The sequence below is a fragment of the Peromyscus leucopus genome, chromosome 8a (assembly GCF_004664715.2).
Source record: "Peromyscus leucopus breed LL Stock chromosome 8a, UCI_PerLeu_2.1, whole genome shotgun sequence".
NCBI lineage: Eukaryota > Metazoa > Chordata > Mammalia > Rodentia > Cricetidae > Peromyscus > Peromyscus leucopus.
This window is the reverse complement of record NC_051085.1, coordinates 26,847,985-26,867,280: the sequence shown is the minus strand read 5'-3', so window position 1 is coordinate 26,867,280 and position 19,296 is coordinate 26,847,985. Positions and strand designations below refer to the sequence as shown.

Sequence of the window (19,296 nt, the reverse complement as noted above, 5' to 3'; positions counted from 1 at the left end):
ACCAGTCAGTTTAGACACCTTATTCACCTTAAGAGATTCCCACACACGAGAAGTCAAATTAACTTTGGTGGACGAGAGTTTGCAGACACAACTTGTGTAATTTCAGTTCGAATCATAAATTCAACACATTGCGAGAGTTTGCGTCGGTTAGAATTTGTTTTTTGCACTTCGTTAACATGAAAGATTATTATTGTTTCTTAATTTGAGAATAGGAAAAAAACCTTTTATTCTTATTAGACTTTCTCATGAAATGGCTAGATCTGAAAATATAATGCAAAATAAATATTAGCACACTGACAAATGAAAAGAAATGTGCCTGGACATGGGAAAGAATTGTCACCCATTCGTCTTTCTAACATAACTCAAAGCAAACATTTGTCAGCTAAGATTCCGAGATTCCAGACACAAAAGGCTACATTAGACACTTTAGGGGCCATTTTGCTAGATTCTATTTATTTTCCTCATTGATTAACCCTTGACCTCTACACATACACAGTAGCTTTAAAAAAAAAAAAAGTTGAATATTAGACTTACAAATTTGGCACTTCCAAGATAAAAAAGGAGGTTGTCAGCCACAGTAGTCTTGACATTGACAACAATGTTATTGTAGCTTCCTTTCTTGATTTCTGGCTTGTATGTTCGAATACAGTCACCTCCCGAAGACACAGATACTTTGATCTTCAAGAAAAACAAGATACAAAATTCTGTGAAAGCCTATGACTAAATAAATCTCTCTGTGAGTTTGAAGTACATCCCAAATCACCACAAAACCATCATCATCCTTTTCTTTGATGTAATTTTTCAGTCACCAAATAGTATCATTACCTGTTCATATGCAGACATCATTACGTACCTTAGGAAGGGCACAGGTAATTAGTTCTTCACTAGCATTTTGCCAATGATTTGCTCATGATTCTTTCTCTTGCTTATTAGGGTGCCACTATTTTTAAAGCATGAAGCTAACAAATTCTCACCTTCCTACCATTCTTTGAAGACACTTTTACAGAGGGGATTTTATGCAGAACAAATGGAAATGATCTTCATTGAGTTTATTTGGTAAAGAATTTTAATTAAAATTTCAGTGATTTGGGTATGACTTAAAGAAGAATCCAGTTTTCAAGAGGGTATTGTCGGCCCACCCATGTTCTTACAGTTCAAAGAGGCCAAGCAGGGTTTGTTCTAGATCTTCTAACAAAAAGAATATTAATCATTCCCCTCAGAATATATATTTCAGAATAAATTACACTTATTATTAGGTTACCAGGAAATGAGATGGAAATAATTTCCAAATGTCTATCACTACTAATACATATAACAGCTCCTTTTCCTTCTGAATAGTACTTCAAAAATTACTATAAATTGCTAAGAAAGGAATTCTTATGTGAATAGAATGGCACTACTCATGCCAATTTTTACTCCTATTAAATGAGGTTTCATTCAGTCACAAATGGCACTATTTGATTATTGGATTTAATTTCTTTTGGGTCAGGTGAAAAAATCACCATCAGTGATTGCTGCTTTGCTAGTTAATAGTGCTCAGCAGGGAGAAGGGAAGCTGTGAAACCTATGTTGCCCCTTGTTCAGAAGTCTATCATATTAGACATCAGAGGTCTAGCTAACTAGCTTCAGGATGCCTACCGGCCTTCTGTAATCATAACTTCCCACCTGTTTATTTCTTCTTAGAGCTTTTGTTACTCATATAGTTTTCACACTTGAGAAAAACCCACTAATATTATCGTTATCCACATGGAAAACTTGTGCAGACCTTGAAGAAGACTGACTAGGCCACCAAACCACTTGCCACGGTTTGGTAACACAGAAGGTATCACCAAGAGGCTCACTTTGGGCGTGAAGGTAGGGAGTATTGTGGATCCTTTCTGTCAAAGGGGGAAACTAGCCAGAGGAGGCTCTAGATCCAGAATGATTTATGTTTAAAAACAAAAACAAAAACAAAAACAAAATCAAGGAGAAGTGTTTGGCTCTGAGAAACAGGAAGATTTACATTTAGGGACTTCTAGGGAAAGAGCAAATATGATGATTCTCCTATTGACTCAACAGGGCTTGCATTCGACAAGTGTTTCCTCATCTGGTCTCTAAGCAAATTGTGTCTCTACATAGGGGAAACTGTTCTGCAGAAAAACAGGCTTTATGTGGTGGTCTGAACTTACAGTGATCTAGAAAGCCAACTTAGACTGTTTTGTGTCTTTGTCCCCTGCAAAGGTGTTGTGATCTAACCTGACAATGGATGGTTCAGGACTCAGGATCACCTTGGATCTGAGGATATTTGCTTTGTGTCCCTGTAAGCTGGTCTTGGTTGTGTGATCTCCAGTCAGAAAGTCTGTTCTTTGTTTTCCATATGATAGAATTTCCCTTCTATGTGGAGTGCTGAGAGCAGTCAAATCAAAATGAATGACAGGAATCCTAAGGTAGGGAATGTACAAACTTTACCCTGGGTGCTGGTACTATGAAATGGATGTGCAGCTTGAGTGGAAAAAAGTCATCCAGTAAAATAGCAGCTATGCAAAGAGTTATCCAGAGTGAGAGATTAAAAGGAGAAAGCACCAGAAAGGAAGGTCCCTATAATAGAGAGTAGTTAGAAAAAAAAGGGAGCCATCAGACATGTTTTAATGTTCAAAGAAAGGTATAATATACAGTGAGTTCTTAGGAATTTACAGTGAATGAACCAAAACCTTCATGAGGAAAGACAGCTAGTGGCATTGAGCAAATTTAGTATCTGAGGCAGGTTATAAGTGCCATTGATAACCCAAGAGGATCAAAGAGAACAAAAAGTCAAAGATCTGACTGTAATTCACGAATAGAATTACACAGTAGATGCAGCCATCCCTGGTAGGAAACCTCATTCAAAATCATAGAGGGTCTTGATTAGCAATGGAAAGTAACCGTGTGTAGTTTGTTTTATCTTTACTTCATAAGTGCATTTATAGGCTTAGCTTTAAAGCCTTGTTATCACTGGTTGAATCAGAAACAAAATCACATTTCATTAAAGAGCCCAATTAAATAATGCTCCTTGGCTATAGTGTGAGGATACAATAATTATGTGAAATGTAGGGTCATAGGATGTGGTGATATTGTGTTCCCCAAAATACTGTGCACCCTAATAAACTCATCTGGCGTCAGAAACAGAACAGCCACTAGATACAAAGGCTAGAAAGTGGTGGCACTCACACCTTTAATCCTAGCATTCCAGAGGTAGAAATCCCTCTGGATCTTTGTGAGTTCAAGGCCACACTGGAAACAGCCAGGCATGGTGACACACACCTTTAATCCCAAGAAGTGAGCCTTTAATCCCAGGGAGTGATGGCAAAAACGGAAATATATATAAGGCGTGAAGACCAGAAACTAGAAGCATTTGGCTGGTTAAGCTTTTAGCTGGTAAAGCTTCAGGCTTTCGAGCAGCAGTTCAGCTGAGACCCATTCTGGATGAGGACTCAGAGGCTTCTAGTCTGAGGAAACAGGACCAGCTGAGGAACTGGCAAGGTGAGGTGGCTGTGGCTTGTTCTGATTCTCTGATCTTCCAGTATTCACTCCAATAACTGGCCTCAGGTTTGATTTTATTAATAAGACCATCTAAGATTTCTGCTACAATAGGATGTTTCAGACCTTGTCTGTAGACTTGAGGCAGAAGTAACTGATCATTCAATTGATGCACTAAAAGGGGTGGGTGGCAGTACCAAATGTAAAGACAGCACCCAAGTGAACAGACAAAGCTTAGTTTGGAAACCCAGGCCATGAGTGTGACCATTTACAAACTAGACATACTTAATCTTACAAGGATTTGCAACTAAGGTACTCTATGGTACACTTCCCATATCCAGTCTGATTCTGTGAAGAGAAGGACAGTGTTATACCCAGTATGACAAGGTAATTTTACAAAGTCACCTGCTGCTCAGCTCTGACCCATTCACATAAAAACCCACTGGGCTTGCTGATTTTTCTTTTTGAGCATACACCAAATACCTGGAATATTCAAGAGGCCCAACTGTTTACAACTAGATCATAACTACAAATTTATTCTTGAAAATACCATATGTTTCGATTTCCAGTGGGTGTGTGACTCAGTGGTAGGGCATTTGACTGCATATGAACAACTTATAATAGCTAAATCAAAACACAGCATTTACACATTTCTTTAAAAGAAACCTCTTGGATGTATCACTCTTGCAAGAGGCATGAAAGTTCTAAAACACAAATATTCTGTTGGGGTGTTCAGTTCTACCAACTACTATATTCTAGTGTAACTTTATTGTAAGGCTCATGAAATTACCACTAAGTAATTGATGTTTCCAAGGTGTTCCTGGCACAACATTATTCACCAGTTAATCACCATAAACACAATTAAACATTGTTGGATATCCCACTGCTCTATGTACTGGATTTGCACTGCATTTTTCATCTGGTAATTAGCCATTCATTAAAAAAAAACAGTGTAAGTTACTCAATTATGCAATCAATGAGCTAAAGTAAATCACTTTAAAATAAATGCATTTAGTTCCTTAATTAGGAAATGTCTTAACTGGGCTGGCAAGATAGGTCAGTAGGTAAAGGTGTTTGTTACCAAACCTGATGACCTAATTTTGATTCCCAGGACAAGTCTTGTACCACATCTCCAGAGAGCTGCTGAGGCTAGGCAATATATGGCATTGGTATGGAGTTTGGCAAAGACGCCTGAAAAGCCTACTGCTTGAGTCTGTGAAGGTAAAGCCTCAGTTGCAATGGAGACCTCAGGATGTTAGACATGCCAGAATCATGAGATGTCCACCAAGAGAAGCTACTGGAATGCAGGAGAGCCAAAGAGAAAAGCATTGTGTGATGTAGGGTGCAGAGCTGTAGGAGGAGGAGGAGGATAATCCAAGCCTTTTGTAGCTCAGAACATTCCATAATGAATGCCAGATGCTGGACATGAAGCTTCAGGATTTACTTTTTGCCCTGCTCTGTTTCTGCCTTGCTTCAGTCCAATTGTTCCTGCTTATCCTGAATTAATATTTATTAGAAGTATGTATTTTTTTCTCATTTTACTGGGGCTCACTGCTCAGAGATAGTCTTGTGTCACAGAAAAGACTTTACCATAGAGCTGAAACTGACAAGGAATTTGGGGGGGGGGACTTTTGAATTTGGACTGAAAGCATTTTACATTGAGAAAGCAAAGAGCCTAGTAGGGACAAGGGTCAGAAAAGTGATATATTTGGCCATCAAGTTCCCAGTGAGTATAGTTGTGATGACTGACACTGATTTTCAATGTGAAAAGATCTAGAATCACTGAAGAGAAAGCATCTAACTTGTCTGTCGGTGATCACCTAGATTAGGTTCATTGAAGAAGACCCACTCTAGTGTGGGCAGTACCATTCCATGGGCTGGGAGTCTGAAGTGAACCAAGAGGAGAAGCAAGCTGAGCACAAGCATTTGTCACTCTGCTTCTTGACTGTAGCCCCAATGTGACCCACTGCTGTCTGCTCCCAGGGTGACCAACTGCCTGCTCCCCCTGTCCTGTCTTCTCTGCCATGATGAACCATGTCCCTGGGAAGTATAAGCCAAATAAACCCTCCCTTCCTTAAGCTGTATTCTTTTGTAGTGATGAGATAAGAAACTACTATAAAGCTCCATTTTGTCCACTCCATTATCAACTTTCTGAGTATAACAGTGGACTAGTTCATCTTTGCATACTTCACAGGAAAAAGCACTGAACATAAGGGGTGTAGTTTCATTGTGTACGTCTCTGAATAAAGTTGCAACACTGGACTTCATTTTATCATGTGCTTCAAAGACATAGTGATCACTTGTCAATCACACCACATGGTTTTCATGTTATAGTTGACTAGGCATCTTCTCAGATAGCATTACCACTTCCTTTTATCTTACATTACCCCATTTTCTCTAATCTGTTGTTTTCTAAGGTTTTCTTCAATAAATGTAAGATACTTTTCAATGTTCACCTGGAACATGATTGTCATGGCCTTGTTTAGATTTCTTAGATACATATAAGGAGGGACAAGTACATAGGATCACTCACACAGATTCATGGCCACTACTAAAAACTATAAATTGATAAATTAGTAAAAATTTCTTTTTGACCATCCTAGCTACTAAGTTTTTTTTTTAATGAAATATTTTATGGAAGTTTAAGTTAAAATGGACAATATTAAAAGGTGTCTTATTAAAATCTATCCTCTCTAAAGTCATCATGGTTTGACTTTACATATCTAAAGTTTCACATTGGCATTTTAGTGTCCCAGTTCAAGGCCTATGAGGAAGAGTCCTTGCCTCCAGCCTGACAGAGTTAAATTCCTAGGATCTACAGGGTGGAAGGAGAGAACTGACTTCTGCATGTTGTCCTCAGGCCACTACATGGATGCTGAGGCACATGTCTGCACACAAGCAAAACAAAAAATAAACATAACATTTAAACACCTCAGTCCTTTAGCATGTTATTTGGTTTAGAGAGGTCTGTCTGTCTGAATTATTTTCTAACTGGGTAAATTTCAAGCCAGATGTTTCCTACTTTTGTTCCATAAATATAAAAAGAAGCACTGCAACAAAAGTAAGTTGTTGGTTGTTTTTTTTTTTTTTTTTTTTTTTTTTTTTGGTTTTTTCGAGACAGGGTTTCTCTGTGTAGCTTTGCGCCTTTCCTGGAGCTCACTTGGTAGCCCAGGCTGGCCTCGAACTCACAGAGATCCGCCTGGCTCTGCCTCCCAAGTGCTGGGATTAAAGGCGTGTGCCACCACGCCCGGCGGTTGTTTTTTTTTTTAAATGATCAAAAGCTATATTGTACTTAATTGAAATAAAGGTTCAATTTCTCCTAACCTTGTTTGTGAATTCAAGTTGCAACCCTACTCATTGTACTTTTTATATTAATGAATAAGATACTCTCATTATTCCTTTTAGTATGCAAGAATAAGCTTTTCATTTGTGTTGTTTTAGTATATTAAAGCATCAACAAAATATACCGGATTTCCTAATTCTCAAACAGTAAGTATGGTTTATCATGAATGAAAAAATTGTCTTATTAAAAAAAAAAGTGCTCCTTCTTTCTTCTAACTACCAAAATAGCCATAAGTTCAAGAAGCCAGAGAACATTTATTTAGCGAGTTCATTGGGGAAGACGTCCCTTCTGGGAATAATAGTAGTAACATGTATTAATAGTTAATTCTGAAAATAAGATCTTACAGAATTGGCTTGTTTCCGGGCTTGGTTAATCAGTTCCTTTATTTCAGAGATGTTTTTCTTCAAGTTATCTTCAAGTTCCTTGATAGGCTTGATTTTATCTACTAGCCGATCAGCTTCCTGTTCTAGATTTTTCACTGTCGCACCTGCATCTGCAACTGCACAGAACAAAATTAGCATATTTGGGGAGGAGGATGTGCATGTACCCCTCCCCCCTCCACGCACACAGACATAGGTGTCAGAATAGCAGTGAACTTTATACTAATCTATTTCATTGTGTCTATGTGACTAAAGCAAGAGCGTGATGGCTGACAGAGTGCATGAGGCCAGCTGTGAATATTTTAGTTGAGATTAAAGCAGGCCAGAGATGTTAGAGAGAGTCTTTGGCTTTGCAATTGAGATGAAAATTGACATTAAAGATAGAAGATATGATAAGTTTAATCAGTGCTGACTTTTTAGCCTCAAAGCTGACCTTTACAGGAATGAATATGGGGTACCTTTAAAATATCACCTGCTCTAACCACACAGAAACCACATTAAAACCCAGCCTCTCATGCAAAACTGTATTCTTTTTTTCTTTGCTTTTTTTTCCCCCTCTTTGTCTTTCTTTGGGCATGTTTGAGAAGGAAGCTATGGAGACATGGCTTAAAGAACATTACCTTGCTGAACACTTAGACTGCAGGCAACTCTGTTCTACCTTAATTAAATCACTCAAACTTCAGCTCAATTTTGTCTTGAATAACAGTACATTATACTGCACTGTATATTGGTTGGATTCATATTAAACTGTCCTTTTTGGGACGTTATAAAAAAGTTGAATGTTGACAACTTCAAAGGGATCAACCTGAAAAGGACTGAAGGTTATCTGACCCATAGACCTTTACTTTAGTATGTGCTCACATGGGGACAGGATGGGGGTTGGGTATCTAATGTGTGGAAAGCTGATTATTCAGTTGTTAGGATGCTGGCAATCTTCTCCAAACTATATCATCTGTTATCTAATTGAGTTTGTTTTATTTAGTTCTCTGTTATTGTGACCCTGAAGAACTCTGCAAAGTCCAAGACTACCTGCCCTGCAAGACTGTGATGAATCTGCTGCTTACCTGGTCTTGGGACACTGAGAACTAGTCTTTAAGATTGAATTCAATATGTTCACATGGGCATAAACAATCATTCAGTTTGGTTTTGTCCATGCTGGGTATAGAAGCCAGGGCCCAATGCTTGATAGACAAACACTTGACCTCAGCTCAGTCCTTAGTCCCGCATATTGGCAGCTTTAAACTGTATTTTGAGGTAGGTGATTTGGACTCATGCTCATTAATGTGGTCTGTATTCTTAGTGGAATTTAAAAAGAATGTGGAACTATTTTTAACATTTGTAGGGTTACTTGAGCAAGACTCTAATTTTTTTTGTTTTTGTTTGTTTTTTCTCGAGATGCAGGTTACCTAGATCAAAGCCCTTGTCAAATCCGTAGCATGCCACAGATACTCTCTTGTTTTCTGTACTTTCCAGTGATCTCTTCCTTTTAACGCTCCAGTATTATTTTATAGTCTACAAATTATTAGAATTTGCCCTAGAATTAAGGACAATGGAGTTTTACAGCTAGATTCACAACAAAGAGAAAGAGGAGTTAAGCTAAGGCTAGCTACTAAGGCTAAGATAAATATTTGACCCATTTCTCTTAAATCTCCTAAAAGCCTTTCCAAATGCTTCAAAATGGAACTGGAGGTTCCCCCTCCTTCCTTTACCTCTATTCTCCAAAGCTGTTTAAGCCATGTGGAAATTATCCTCCTGCAGTTCTGAGAGCTGAGTCATCTATGAGCCGAGTCTAAGACTTCTTGTATACTCGTGTTTGAACATGTTCTCATTTTTTTCCCTAATTGTCTCAGTAAGTAGACTTTAAAATAGCTTCTCCAGTTATATTTTGATAAATGGATGTTTTTCTGGAAGATTATCATCTGTATGTTGTAGGCTCTAAAATTTACCAACATGGCACTTTCCCAAGTACTCTCTTCTCTGTTCCATTTTCTCCTTTATCTAGTTTGATTGCCTTCAGGAATCGCCTGGTTGTCCTTTATTTCTTGGGATTAAGCCTACTAATTTTCTATTTTATTGTTTTCTATATTCTAATTTGTTAGTTGGCTAGCTGTTTCTTGTCAGTTTTATTTTTCTAACACACTGAGCAAAGGCTTAAGACTTTTCTTGAATGCTTGACAGTAATGTAATTCTTCTATATTATTTTCCACAGAGGCCATCCTTGATCATGTACTTCAGATTTTGATACGTTTGATTTTATTATTATTTTCCCTACTTATCTATAGTGCTGTGATGTTTGGCTCAAACTCTGAAATGTTCAAGAGACAATATTTTTATAGTTAAATGACTTGCTCATTTGTTTAGAACCAGTTTTATTTCAAGAAGAATTGTTTAGAAGAAATTTAATTATGAGGATAATTACTTAAATGGAGGGAGGGAAAGTGAGCTTTGGGGGAGTGGCAGTAACATCATCTATCTTAGCTTCTTTAACTCATGTGCAGGGAAGTCATTCACACCCAATGGCTGAATTTGTGCTATCAGAGATGTGGTAATTTATCTCAATCTGTTACAAAAGGCAGTTTTACACTTTTATGCAGATAAGATTCAAATATTTCATCAGGTTTCCATAGCACTATTAAGACATTTTATACGAAGTAAATCCACATCTTAGTCTCACTGGATGAATATTCTTTTTAAATATCTGGTATTAATTAGTGATAGTGTAAAGAACAGCTATGCAATGCTTAAAGCAGTTCCAATATATGGTCACATGCAAAACTGAAGCTTTTTGCAATAAGTAGAGAAGCATGGAAGTTTCTAGAAAGCACATGAATAAACATATACATACTGATTTCTGCAGGGAATTTCAGATGGAAGTAAAAAAAAAGAAATTAGAAAATTCATGAGAAAATATTTTCTACAGGTATTGTAAAGTACCACAAAAGTGGCACTTTTTAACAAATGCTCTTTACAAATATACTTTATTTTAATTCAAATAAGTTTTATCAGGTAAAAGCACGCAAAAACACGATCAAAATACATTGCATGAAAACAACTCAATTTTAATTAACTAATTAATTAATTAATTAATTTGGTTTTTTGAGACAGGGTTTCTCTGTGTAGCTTTGGTGCCTGTCCTGGATTTGTAGACCAGGTTGGTCTCAAACTCACAGAGATCTGCCTGCTTCTGCCTCCTGAGTGCTGGGATTAAAGTCATATGCCACCACTGCCCAGCTAAAAACAATTCAATTTAAAAAAAGGGGGGGAAATGCCATTTAGTAAGCTGTTCACACGAAAGGAAATGTTATTAAGATAAAAATACAATATTTAATTAATATTTACCGATAAATATTTCTTTTATTTGAAGATACAGTTACAATAAATAACAGTATTATGAAAAGGACGTCATCAGCTGAGATTCAGTCTAAACTAGAACAAAATGATACCTTGAATTGTGGGCTAAGTGAAATAAAATAGCAAATTTTCTTTTAAATCTATTGTCTCCTGATTTGGAGAAGTGTTGTGGTGCATCAGAAGAATTAACTCTTCTGATTTACTGAAGGGGGGCGGTTGCTGAAACACACGGGATTATTTCTGAGTCTACATGAAAAAAAGTACAATTTGTGTTTATTCCCTATCTTCCTTGAGGAAACGGCAAGGAGTGGGTCTTTCCTCTTCCCAGATCTGAAGCACGTCATTTTCGTGTTGTTTTTCTCCCTTGCCCAGGAAGCTGTCATGAGCATCCCCCGGCATCACCATCATAACGAGGTCTTCCGTCACGGCATCATTAACATTTGGGTTGACGTGAAGACATTCAGATCTGCCTCCACTCTATAGCCACTACCATCTGATAACACCTCTTCTGTCATCACATTCTATAAATGTTCTTATACCTCATAAAAAATACTGCTAGATAGTCTAGTTTTTTAAAAGCAAAAAGTAAAAAAAAAGAAAAACACCCCCCCCAAAACCAACAACCACCAAAAGAAAAAAAAAGCAAAATAAAAATAACCTTAAGTTTTCCCTTAGAGAAATCACATACTAAGATACTATCTTATCATGTGATAAAAAGGAAAATACTCTAAGAAGTATCAATGTTTATCGACTAAATTTAACTAAAAATATAAATCATTACACTAAATTCGTTCAGATTTCTCAGAAAATTCTAATGAATTTAATACACTATATAAGAGATGCGAAGAAACAGTCGTTACAAAGTAGATAAATGCTTTATTTCCTGGAAATATTAATTGGCTGAAGTCTAAATAACAAATGCAGAGAAATTTCAAATGTTGATGCATTTGAAGGTGACAGCTTTCTCTAACAGGACAGCTAATGAATGTGCCCCTTAAATTCTCCGTCCCATGCAACTCCAATCCTAAGCAGATAATCACCTGTGTAAAACTGTATTTTCAATTACACTGACGGATTAAACACTTGTGACATCCACATACCAAATAGCATGTCAACTCTCAGAATCCCTAGCTTGGAATTCTGATTGGATAAAAATAACTGAAAAAGGAGCCCAGGCAGAGCTGAGAGATTTGGGGGCTGGAATGGTGGGAACTTTAATTCTCACACCCACACCAGGAAGGAGAGGGCACCGAGCTTTAGGACTTCCTCTTGCTCTACAACTCATGAGTCTAGGCCACTATCACGGTGTGATGAAAGAAATGACATTATCATAGCGAGGAAGGAAATCTTACTGTTTTTGGCAGGGTCTTTCACGACGGCATTTGTTTTGGCCACGCTGTCTGCTAGTTTATCGTAGTTCTGCTTCAGGCCATCAAGGTTCTGATGCAGATCTTTGACCTGGGCCAGGACCGCTTTGGCTGTGTCGTTGGCTTGTCTGGCTTTGTCTTTGACAGCCTGCAGTTTAGCAGCCGTGTCTGTTGGCACACATGGGCACGAGAAAGAAAACAAAGAAAAGACATTGCAGGTCTCATCCGTGCTTGGCAGAGAGAGGCTGTGGCTGGCTGACCTCAGGGACACATTTACACAGGGGTGAAGGCTGAACTGTGTTTCCATCAGCTGTAGCAAATGAAGCAAATTTTTTAGCTAAATTGAATTTTCTCAGGGACCTTTGTGATGAGTACGTGATTAGCTTTTAAAATAGCAAAGCGATTATTCTCTAAGTTTGTAGTTTAAGTGTATACTGTGATTTGCTGCTGAGCATATTAAAGGGAGGATTCCATCCAGTTCATGTAGCTTCATCAAAACCAGAGTTAAGAATTAATCTGTATATCCATAGAAGCAAAATGAATGTGTTTTAATTTTGGGATAGGCTTCTTGGGAATGTTAGAACCTGTGCTTGTATGTTTCTATTTGTTTTCTGTATTGGCACTTTGGTAGGCTCTAAGTAGTCAAGAAATTCATGAAAATAATAAAATAAAAGTAGAATGCATTTGAATTTTAATATTTCCTATGTTATATACATGTATGTTATTATTTCTGGATATTGATTTGAATGTAAAACATAGTTCTGGTGGTTGGAATGTAAAATAACTTTTGAAGGTTCCTGTGTTGAAGGGCTTTGTCACTAGAGCTGGGATTTTGGGAAGTGTTTAAACCATGAGGTCTCCGCCTTCCATCTATGGATGAATCCAGCGCCAGATTCATAATTTGGTGGACTATGGGGTGGTGATAACTGTGAAAGAAGCACGGTGGGGGGCAGCCCTGAGGAAGGGAGTCACCCAAGGGAGGTTGTTTTTGAAGGGTTTACATGATTCCCAGCCTCCTTCCTCAGCCCCTCTCTCTGCTTTTTGGCCACTGTGAGTTAAGTAGCTTCTCCTTTCCCACACATTCCCACCACTCTCACCATGTGCCCTTATCAGAGGAGTCAGCTGACCATTCACTGATACCATAAGTTAAAGTAAATCTCTTTCTTTAAGCTGTTTATATCTGGTTTTTTTTTTAATTGCAGAGATATAAAGTGACTAAAACAATTGTACAAATAGATCCATGCTTGTGTGTCTATAGTGGTGGGTAAGGCTGTGAAGATAAAATGCAAAGTTCAAATCTCATAAGCATCACTTTAAACAATGGCCATTAGCATTCTGTTTCTCAGCTTCTCACTTGCAAAGTGAAAATAACAATTCTTTCCACCTTGGAGAATTAGCATGAGAGGTTACATATGCTCACTAAATCGTATTGATTAGTAAGTACTTATAATTCACTGTAGCCTGCTAGGGAAATATAAAAATAAGATCACTAAGGAAATTTGCACTGTTTGGAATTAATAATCAAACACTCATTTTAAATAGTTTTACTTGGTTGGATGATGTTACAGAAATGGATTGACACTACTGTTTTTGAAATCGGGAATAGCTAAGGTCATTTTAGTCAAGCAGAACATGAGATGTCGACAAGCTCTTGTCTGTTGTGTAGATACGCTAATAAACTGTGAATTGTGGGAGTACACCAATGTCATAGAGAACAGTGCATGTATGTTTTTATTCTTTCCCACTAATCCAAGAGTTCTCAGGCTGAAACAGGGATGACAATATAATAATATGGTCTCTTCCTTGCTATAACATGTTACTATGCATGCCAACTAAAGGCAACAAAGGATAGCACAGCCATATTGTTAAGTGTGGTTCTGATTCTCAAAAGAATAATTCATAATTAAGGAAACCTGCAGCTGCAGTGTTAGGAAAATTGTAAAAACTACCAAGATCCTTCTGTATTTCAGTTCACATGATGCAGAGGGCAGTACCACGGTGCTTACCATTCGGAATGATTGACAGCTTGCCCAAAGTGTCATTCAAAGCTCTCAGGAGATCGCCATTTCTAACATCAGCAGCTTCTAATCTGGTTTTCAGGCCATTTAGGTCATTGTCATTTTCTGTGTACATAAGCCCCCAAAAGACAAAATTACTTATATTATTCTTGGATATGCAATTTCAATTAACTTTAACACACAGAAGTTAGCAAGAAGAAAGATATGATTCATTTATTATAATCTATCCATCCACATATCTCTCCATTAAAAATGTATATTACAATCATTTGGTACTTGAAAATGTTTACCCATACCATTTTTTCTCTTGGTATCTGGTCTCCATGACTTAATTTGATGGTTTCCTATGGGCTAGAAACCTCCAAAATTCAGCCTTCAAGTGTATTTTAGTGATATTCTCTTGACCTCCCTCTACTGATTTTTACATATTCAAATTTTATTATCAAAAATGGATCATTGGGTTAGCTTTTCAAAATCTTTTATATCATCATAGAAAAGAATATCTTATTTCAGTAAACATCACTGAGTATTATTTGGAACAGAAATAAAAATTAAAGCAAAGGAAAAACAATACAACCCAGATAAACCTATCATTTTTCATAGAGAAAGCAATATTTTTACAGATTCCCTCAAATGGACTTCAATAAAGCCTTTTGTCTTGCTACATTAGCTTATGTTATCTTACATTCAAAACCAGTACTTTTGAGTGATGATTTAATATTAAATGTGTACATATTGGCTTCTTTATCTTATTATTTATATTATCATTTTTAAAAGCTTATGTTAGTTTTTATTGTAACAAGAACTATATGGCTTAGATTTTAGCAAGGTCAAGAACTTCGAAATCCCTTGGGGGAAAAACAAAGATTGATTCAAGGATATAAAAAAGGTTGGCTTAGGAATCTTACTGGGGACCAATATACAATAAACATATGTGGTGGACTGAGTGAGAGCTGCCTCCCCCAGGCCAATAGGGTCAGGTATTTGAAAACTTGGTACCTTGCTGGTACTGTTTAGAGAAATTATGAACCATTTGAGGAGCAGCCAGGCCTTGCTGGAAGAAGCTTGACACTGGAGGAAGGCTTTGGGAGTTTTTAGCCTTGCCTAACTTCCAAGTCATTCTCTCTACTTCCTGTGTGTGGATAGGAATGTGTTTCTCAGTAACCTGTTCCTGTCACCATATCTGTTTCTCGCTTCCATATCTCCTCTGCCATTGTGGATACCCCCCCACCCCTGGAACTGTAAGGCAAAATAAACTCTGTCTTCTGTAAGTTGCTTCAGGTCACAGTGCTTTATCACAGCAACAGAAAAAGTCACTAATACAATATCTGAAGTTTGAAGGAGCTAGTCACCAGCCCGCTTTTCTTGCATCATTTATAAATGACCAGTTAAACTGGAAAAGCACAAGGTTTACTTCACACAATAACATTTGCCACATTTAGAAAGAAAAGTGTGTATTTATGCAAGTATGTGTACCTATTTGTGCATGTGCAAACCCCTGCAGAAGCCAGGTGTCAATATTGTGTGTCCCAATGAACCTCAAGCCTGCCATTTTGGTTTGACTAGTTGTCAAGTAAGCCTGGGAAATCCTCTTATCACTACCATCTCACCACATTTCTAGGGTTACAGGTGTGCTGCTGCTATACCCCGAGGGCTTTACTTGGATATTAGAGATCCAAACTCAGTTCTTTATCCTTATCTCTTATTCACTGAGCCATGTCTTCAGCCTTTGTGAATATATTTTTGGTAGTTTATTATACCATAATTTTCATTTCCTTGGGAGATGCGCACTAATTGTTTAAGCTAGCTTAATGGAATGCAAAACACAGATAAAAGGCAGACTCTCTAAGTAAGGAGTTACATTGAAAAAGGATAAGTAAGAGAGGGCTCTTTAATCTTGAAAGGACCGGCTAGCATTTAGTAGTAGTGATAGGTAGCTATTGCTCAGTTTGTGATACATACCACATGCAATGCCTATTAGTTCTAGCAAATCATTTCCCTTCTTCCTCACAGCATGATTTCAGGAGCAGGGATTGATGGAACTAGTCTAGCCAGTAGTAATGGTCTTCCCATCTCCACTTACATACCCAGTCTTTCCTCATCCTTCTCCATCTATATGTCTCCATTTCATTTTCCCTTTGTTATTACAGTTACAGAAATGAGAGGAGAGCCACATAAACACAGTATATGTGCAAAAATGATAGATTAATATGCCAAGTCTTCCATGTAGTTGAAGATAATAGACAAAATACAAGAAAGGTAGATTGCAATAAATTAAAAAGAAAGAACCAGCGGTAAAATCAAAATACTCAACATTATCATGATAAAAGAACCTTACGCAAAAGAACCAAACATATTTTTCATCTATCAGATTAGCAAAAGTCAAACATCTAATAACCCCCTCTGGAATAAAGCACTTCCAGCACTGTAGAAGTTAGACAATAGAGATAAAGTTTCAAGGTCAATATCAGCTTGATTTCTATGGCTTATATGAATAAAGGACAGGGCATCTTTAGCAGTAGGCTCAAAGTCCTGGAGGGCGATCAAGAGTAGTAGCAATAGGCTGTAATGTTTGGGAGTCTATGGAACCTTCCTTGTCAACAACTCCAAAAGAAACTTAATTGTTATACCCACAGATTATTGTATCTCTTAACCCTCATCAAAAGCCTCTCAAGCTTCTTTTTGTAAGGGATGCTAATTAAAACAGAGACCCTTAACTTGTCAAGGTACAGAGAATAAGAGACTGCAGAATACAGGGACATATATATCACACCCCTCCTCCCAAGGCCCAAGGGTCACCGAGGAAGAAGGAGTAAAAAAAGGTGATAAGAGCTGAAGGTGGTAGAGGGATGACTACAAGGAGACAGAGCTTCTTACACACATCAAAGAAGTTGTATACTCGAGCTCACAGTGGTTGTGATAGCACGCACCAGACCAGCTAAAGCTCAAGCCAGATAAAATCCCAACATGGAAAGGAGCCATTGGCAACTTAGGAAGATGGAAAGATAATTCTCTTTCAGGGTGTGGCTCCTGATAGGGCAACCATGCTCCATTGAACGGCCACACACCCAAGAGTATATGGCCAGCACAAACTGGATTTGATGATTTTTTTTTTTTAAATATGAGGACACAAATTTGGGTAGATGAAGAAATGGGTTATGGGTCTGAGAGCCGTTTGGGGAGGGGGTGAATATTATCAAAATATAATGTATGAAATTTTCAAGACACTAATAAAATCAAAAGGAAACTCTGATGATATCAAGTGTTCCCAAGAGTGTTGGAAGTAAAAAGTGATCAACAATGCTGCTTTTCTAAGAGTATTTAAATAAATTTATCAGAATTTTTAAATGGAAATGGATTTGGTTTGGCAAGTCTTTATCAGCACTTGGGATTGAATTAGTGCCTTACATATGCTAAGCAAATCTTCTATCACTGAGCATCATCCAAGCCCTAGGACCAGAAGTTCTACTGAGAAACTGACCATATTATTATGTGTGTGGCACACCCTGAAACCTCAGCACTGCAGAGGCTGAGGTCAGAAAATTGTACGTAAGTGGATATACGATACACAGAACAAAAACGGAAATGTGTATCATCTGCGATACACATTAGATCTTTGTCATAGAAAAAAAAGAGAAGAAAATGTTAAGTAATTCAGTTAAGAGTATTTTTTTACATCAATATGGCATGTTCATACAATAGTATGGATGATGCAGCCTTTAAAAATGAATTATATGCGTATGTGTGGGCGTATAATGATCCTTAAAACTTTCCAATGAATAAGAAAGATACACTGTGGTGGTCTGGATGAGAACGGCTCCTGTAGGCTCCCCTACTTGAATGCTCGTTCTTCTTCTGGTGGAAATGTTTGAGAAGGATTGAGAGGGGTGGCCTTGTTGGAGGATGTATGTTCCTGGGGGTGAGCTTTGAGATTTAAAAAGCCCACGCCATCCCCAATGTCTCCCACTCTCTGCTACGGCTGTGTCTCATGGTGTGAGCTCCTAGCTGCTGCTCTACCACTATGATGGCCTGCTTAGTGATATGTCTGTGCATTCTGATGGACATGGACTCTGCCCCTCTGAAACTAAAGGGGTAAACAGACTATTTCTTTTATATGCTGCCTTGGTGTCTTATCACAGCAACAGAAAAAATAACTAAGGCGTCCACCATACAGATGATAATGTATATGCAATAATTTGGCAGGACAGAGGTTGGGAACTAGGTAGGAAAGAATATACTAGAAAATGTTGGTTGCACTTCCAATAGGAACTAGGAATCAATGGAACAGCAATTGTCAGCTTCAAAAGCAGGAAATTAAAACTTCTTAGTATATATCTAGCTGTACTAGTTTAATTTTTTCTCTGTGTGTATACTTCTGTTCTTTGATTTTTAAAAAAAAAGTATATTTAAGTGTAGGAAAAGTCTTGGTAGTACTTGCCAACAGGAGGACTGTTATTTTCATTATTCCCTGTACCCAGAGTGATGAGGTCAGAGGAGAATACGCTCCTCAGAAAGATTGCTTTAACTGGACTGTGCCTGCCCTCTCATGGCTATGCATAGGGCTGTTGTAAGGACCTGTGACAACAGCAAACAGCTGAAGAATCATCATCACCCTGTCCTCCATTGACCTTCTTCTGGAAAGAAGGTAAAAGGAAGGAAGACTGAGAATTCTGAGCTTGCAGTGCTCTGGACATGAACAAGTACTGGATACACTAATGATCCACTCCAACGCACATAAAGGCTTTTTATAGGCAGCTCAATTAAACCACTGCCATAATCCACAGGCAGCCATGACTATGGTGCAGATTATGATAATATAATCACATTGTCTTGTTTAAGGTGTTTCGCTTTATGATCCAAGACAAAGACCGAATCTTACAGAAAACAAAGCATAAACCAGCCCAGCAAAGCACATCTCTAAAATATCAATATGCTCATTTATGGCACTAATATATTACTATTTTCAATTTTGTTCTCTCAAATATACTTTCCAAGTAATTGAATTTTCTTCTCTGTCAATCACAGCTCATCTTTCCTTGAACAGTTCTGCTGTTTTCACAGCTGGCACTAAAATAAAGTTATTGAATGGTTACCAAAGCCACCTTTGTGAAATAGGTCTAGTCTGGTGAGGAGGGCACTGTCTGTGTGGATTCCCTGGGATTAAGGGGCTACATTGTCACTGAGAACCCAGAGGTCTTCATCTGTTAAGGAAATAGAACTGCAAACATTTCATTTCTTACTTTCCTGACTGAATTTGATTTTTCTACACAACAAATATTCAAATTCTCTAGCAAGCAAGATATTCATGTATAGTTTATTTTTTAAAAAGCCATTAATTTAAA

The 19,296-nt window shown here is 37.7% G+C and overlaps 1 protein-coding gene across 8 annotated transcripts in view; it reads right to left on the bottom strand.

The window, feature by feature from the left end:
- Lama2 (laminin subunit alpha 2) overlaps nucleotides 1–19,296 on the bottom strand; it is a 573,571-nt gene that overhangs the window by 61,612 nt on the left and 492,663 nt on the right. For 7 of the 8 annotated variants that reach the window (XM_028877376.1, XM_028877370.2, XM_028877371.2 and 4 more), the window contains 5 exons: nucleotides 13,943–14,059; nucleotides 11,922–12,104; nucleotides 10,064–10,069; nucleotides 7,183–7,337; nucleotides 535–678 (listed from right to left, as the gene is read on the bottom strand). In XM_028877376.1, the coding sequence (XP_028733209.1) occupies nucleotides 535–678; nucleotides 7,183–7,337; nucleotides 10,064–10,069; nucleotides 11,922–12,104; nucleotides 13,943–14,059 (605 nt within the window). The remainder of the gene's footprint in view (nucleotides 1–534; nucleotides 679–7,182; nucleotides 7,338–10,063; nucleotides 10,070–11,921; nucleotides 12,105–13,942; nucleotides 14,060–19,296) is intronic. The other variant, XM_037200377.1, reaches the window with a different exon arrangement.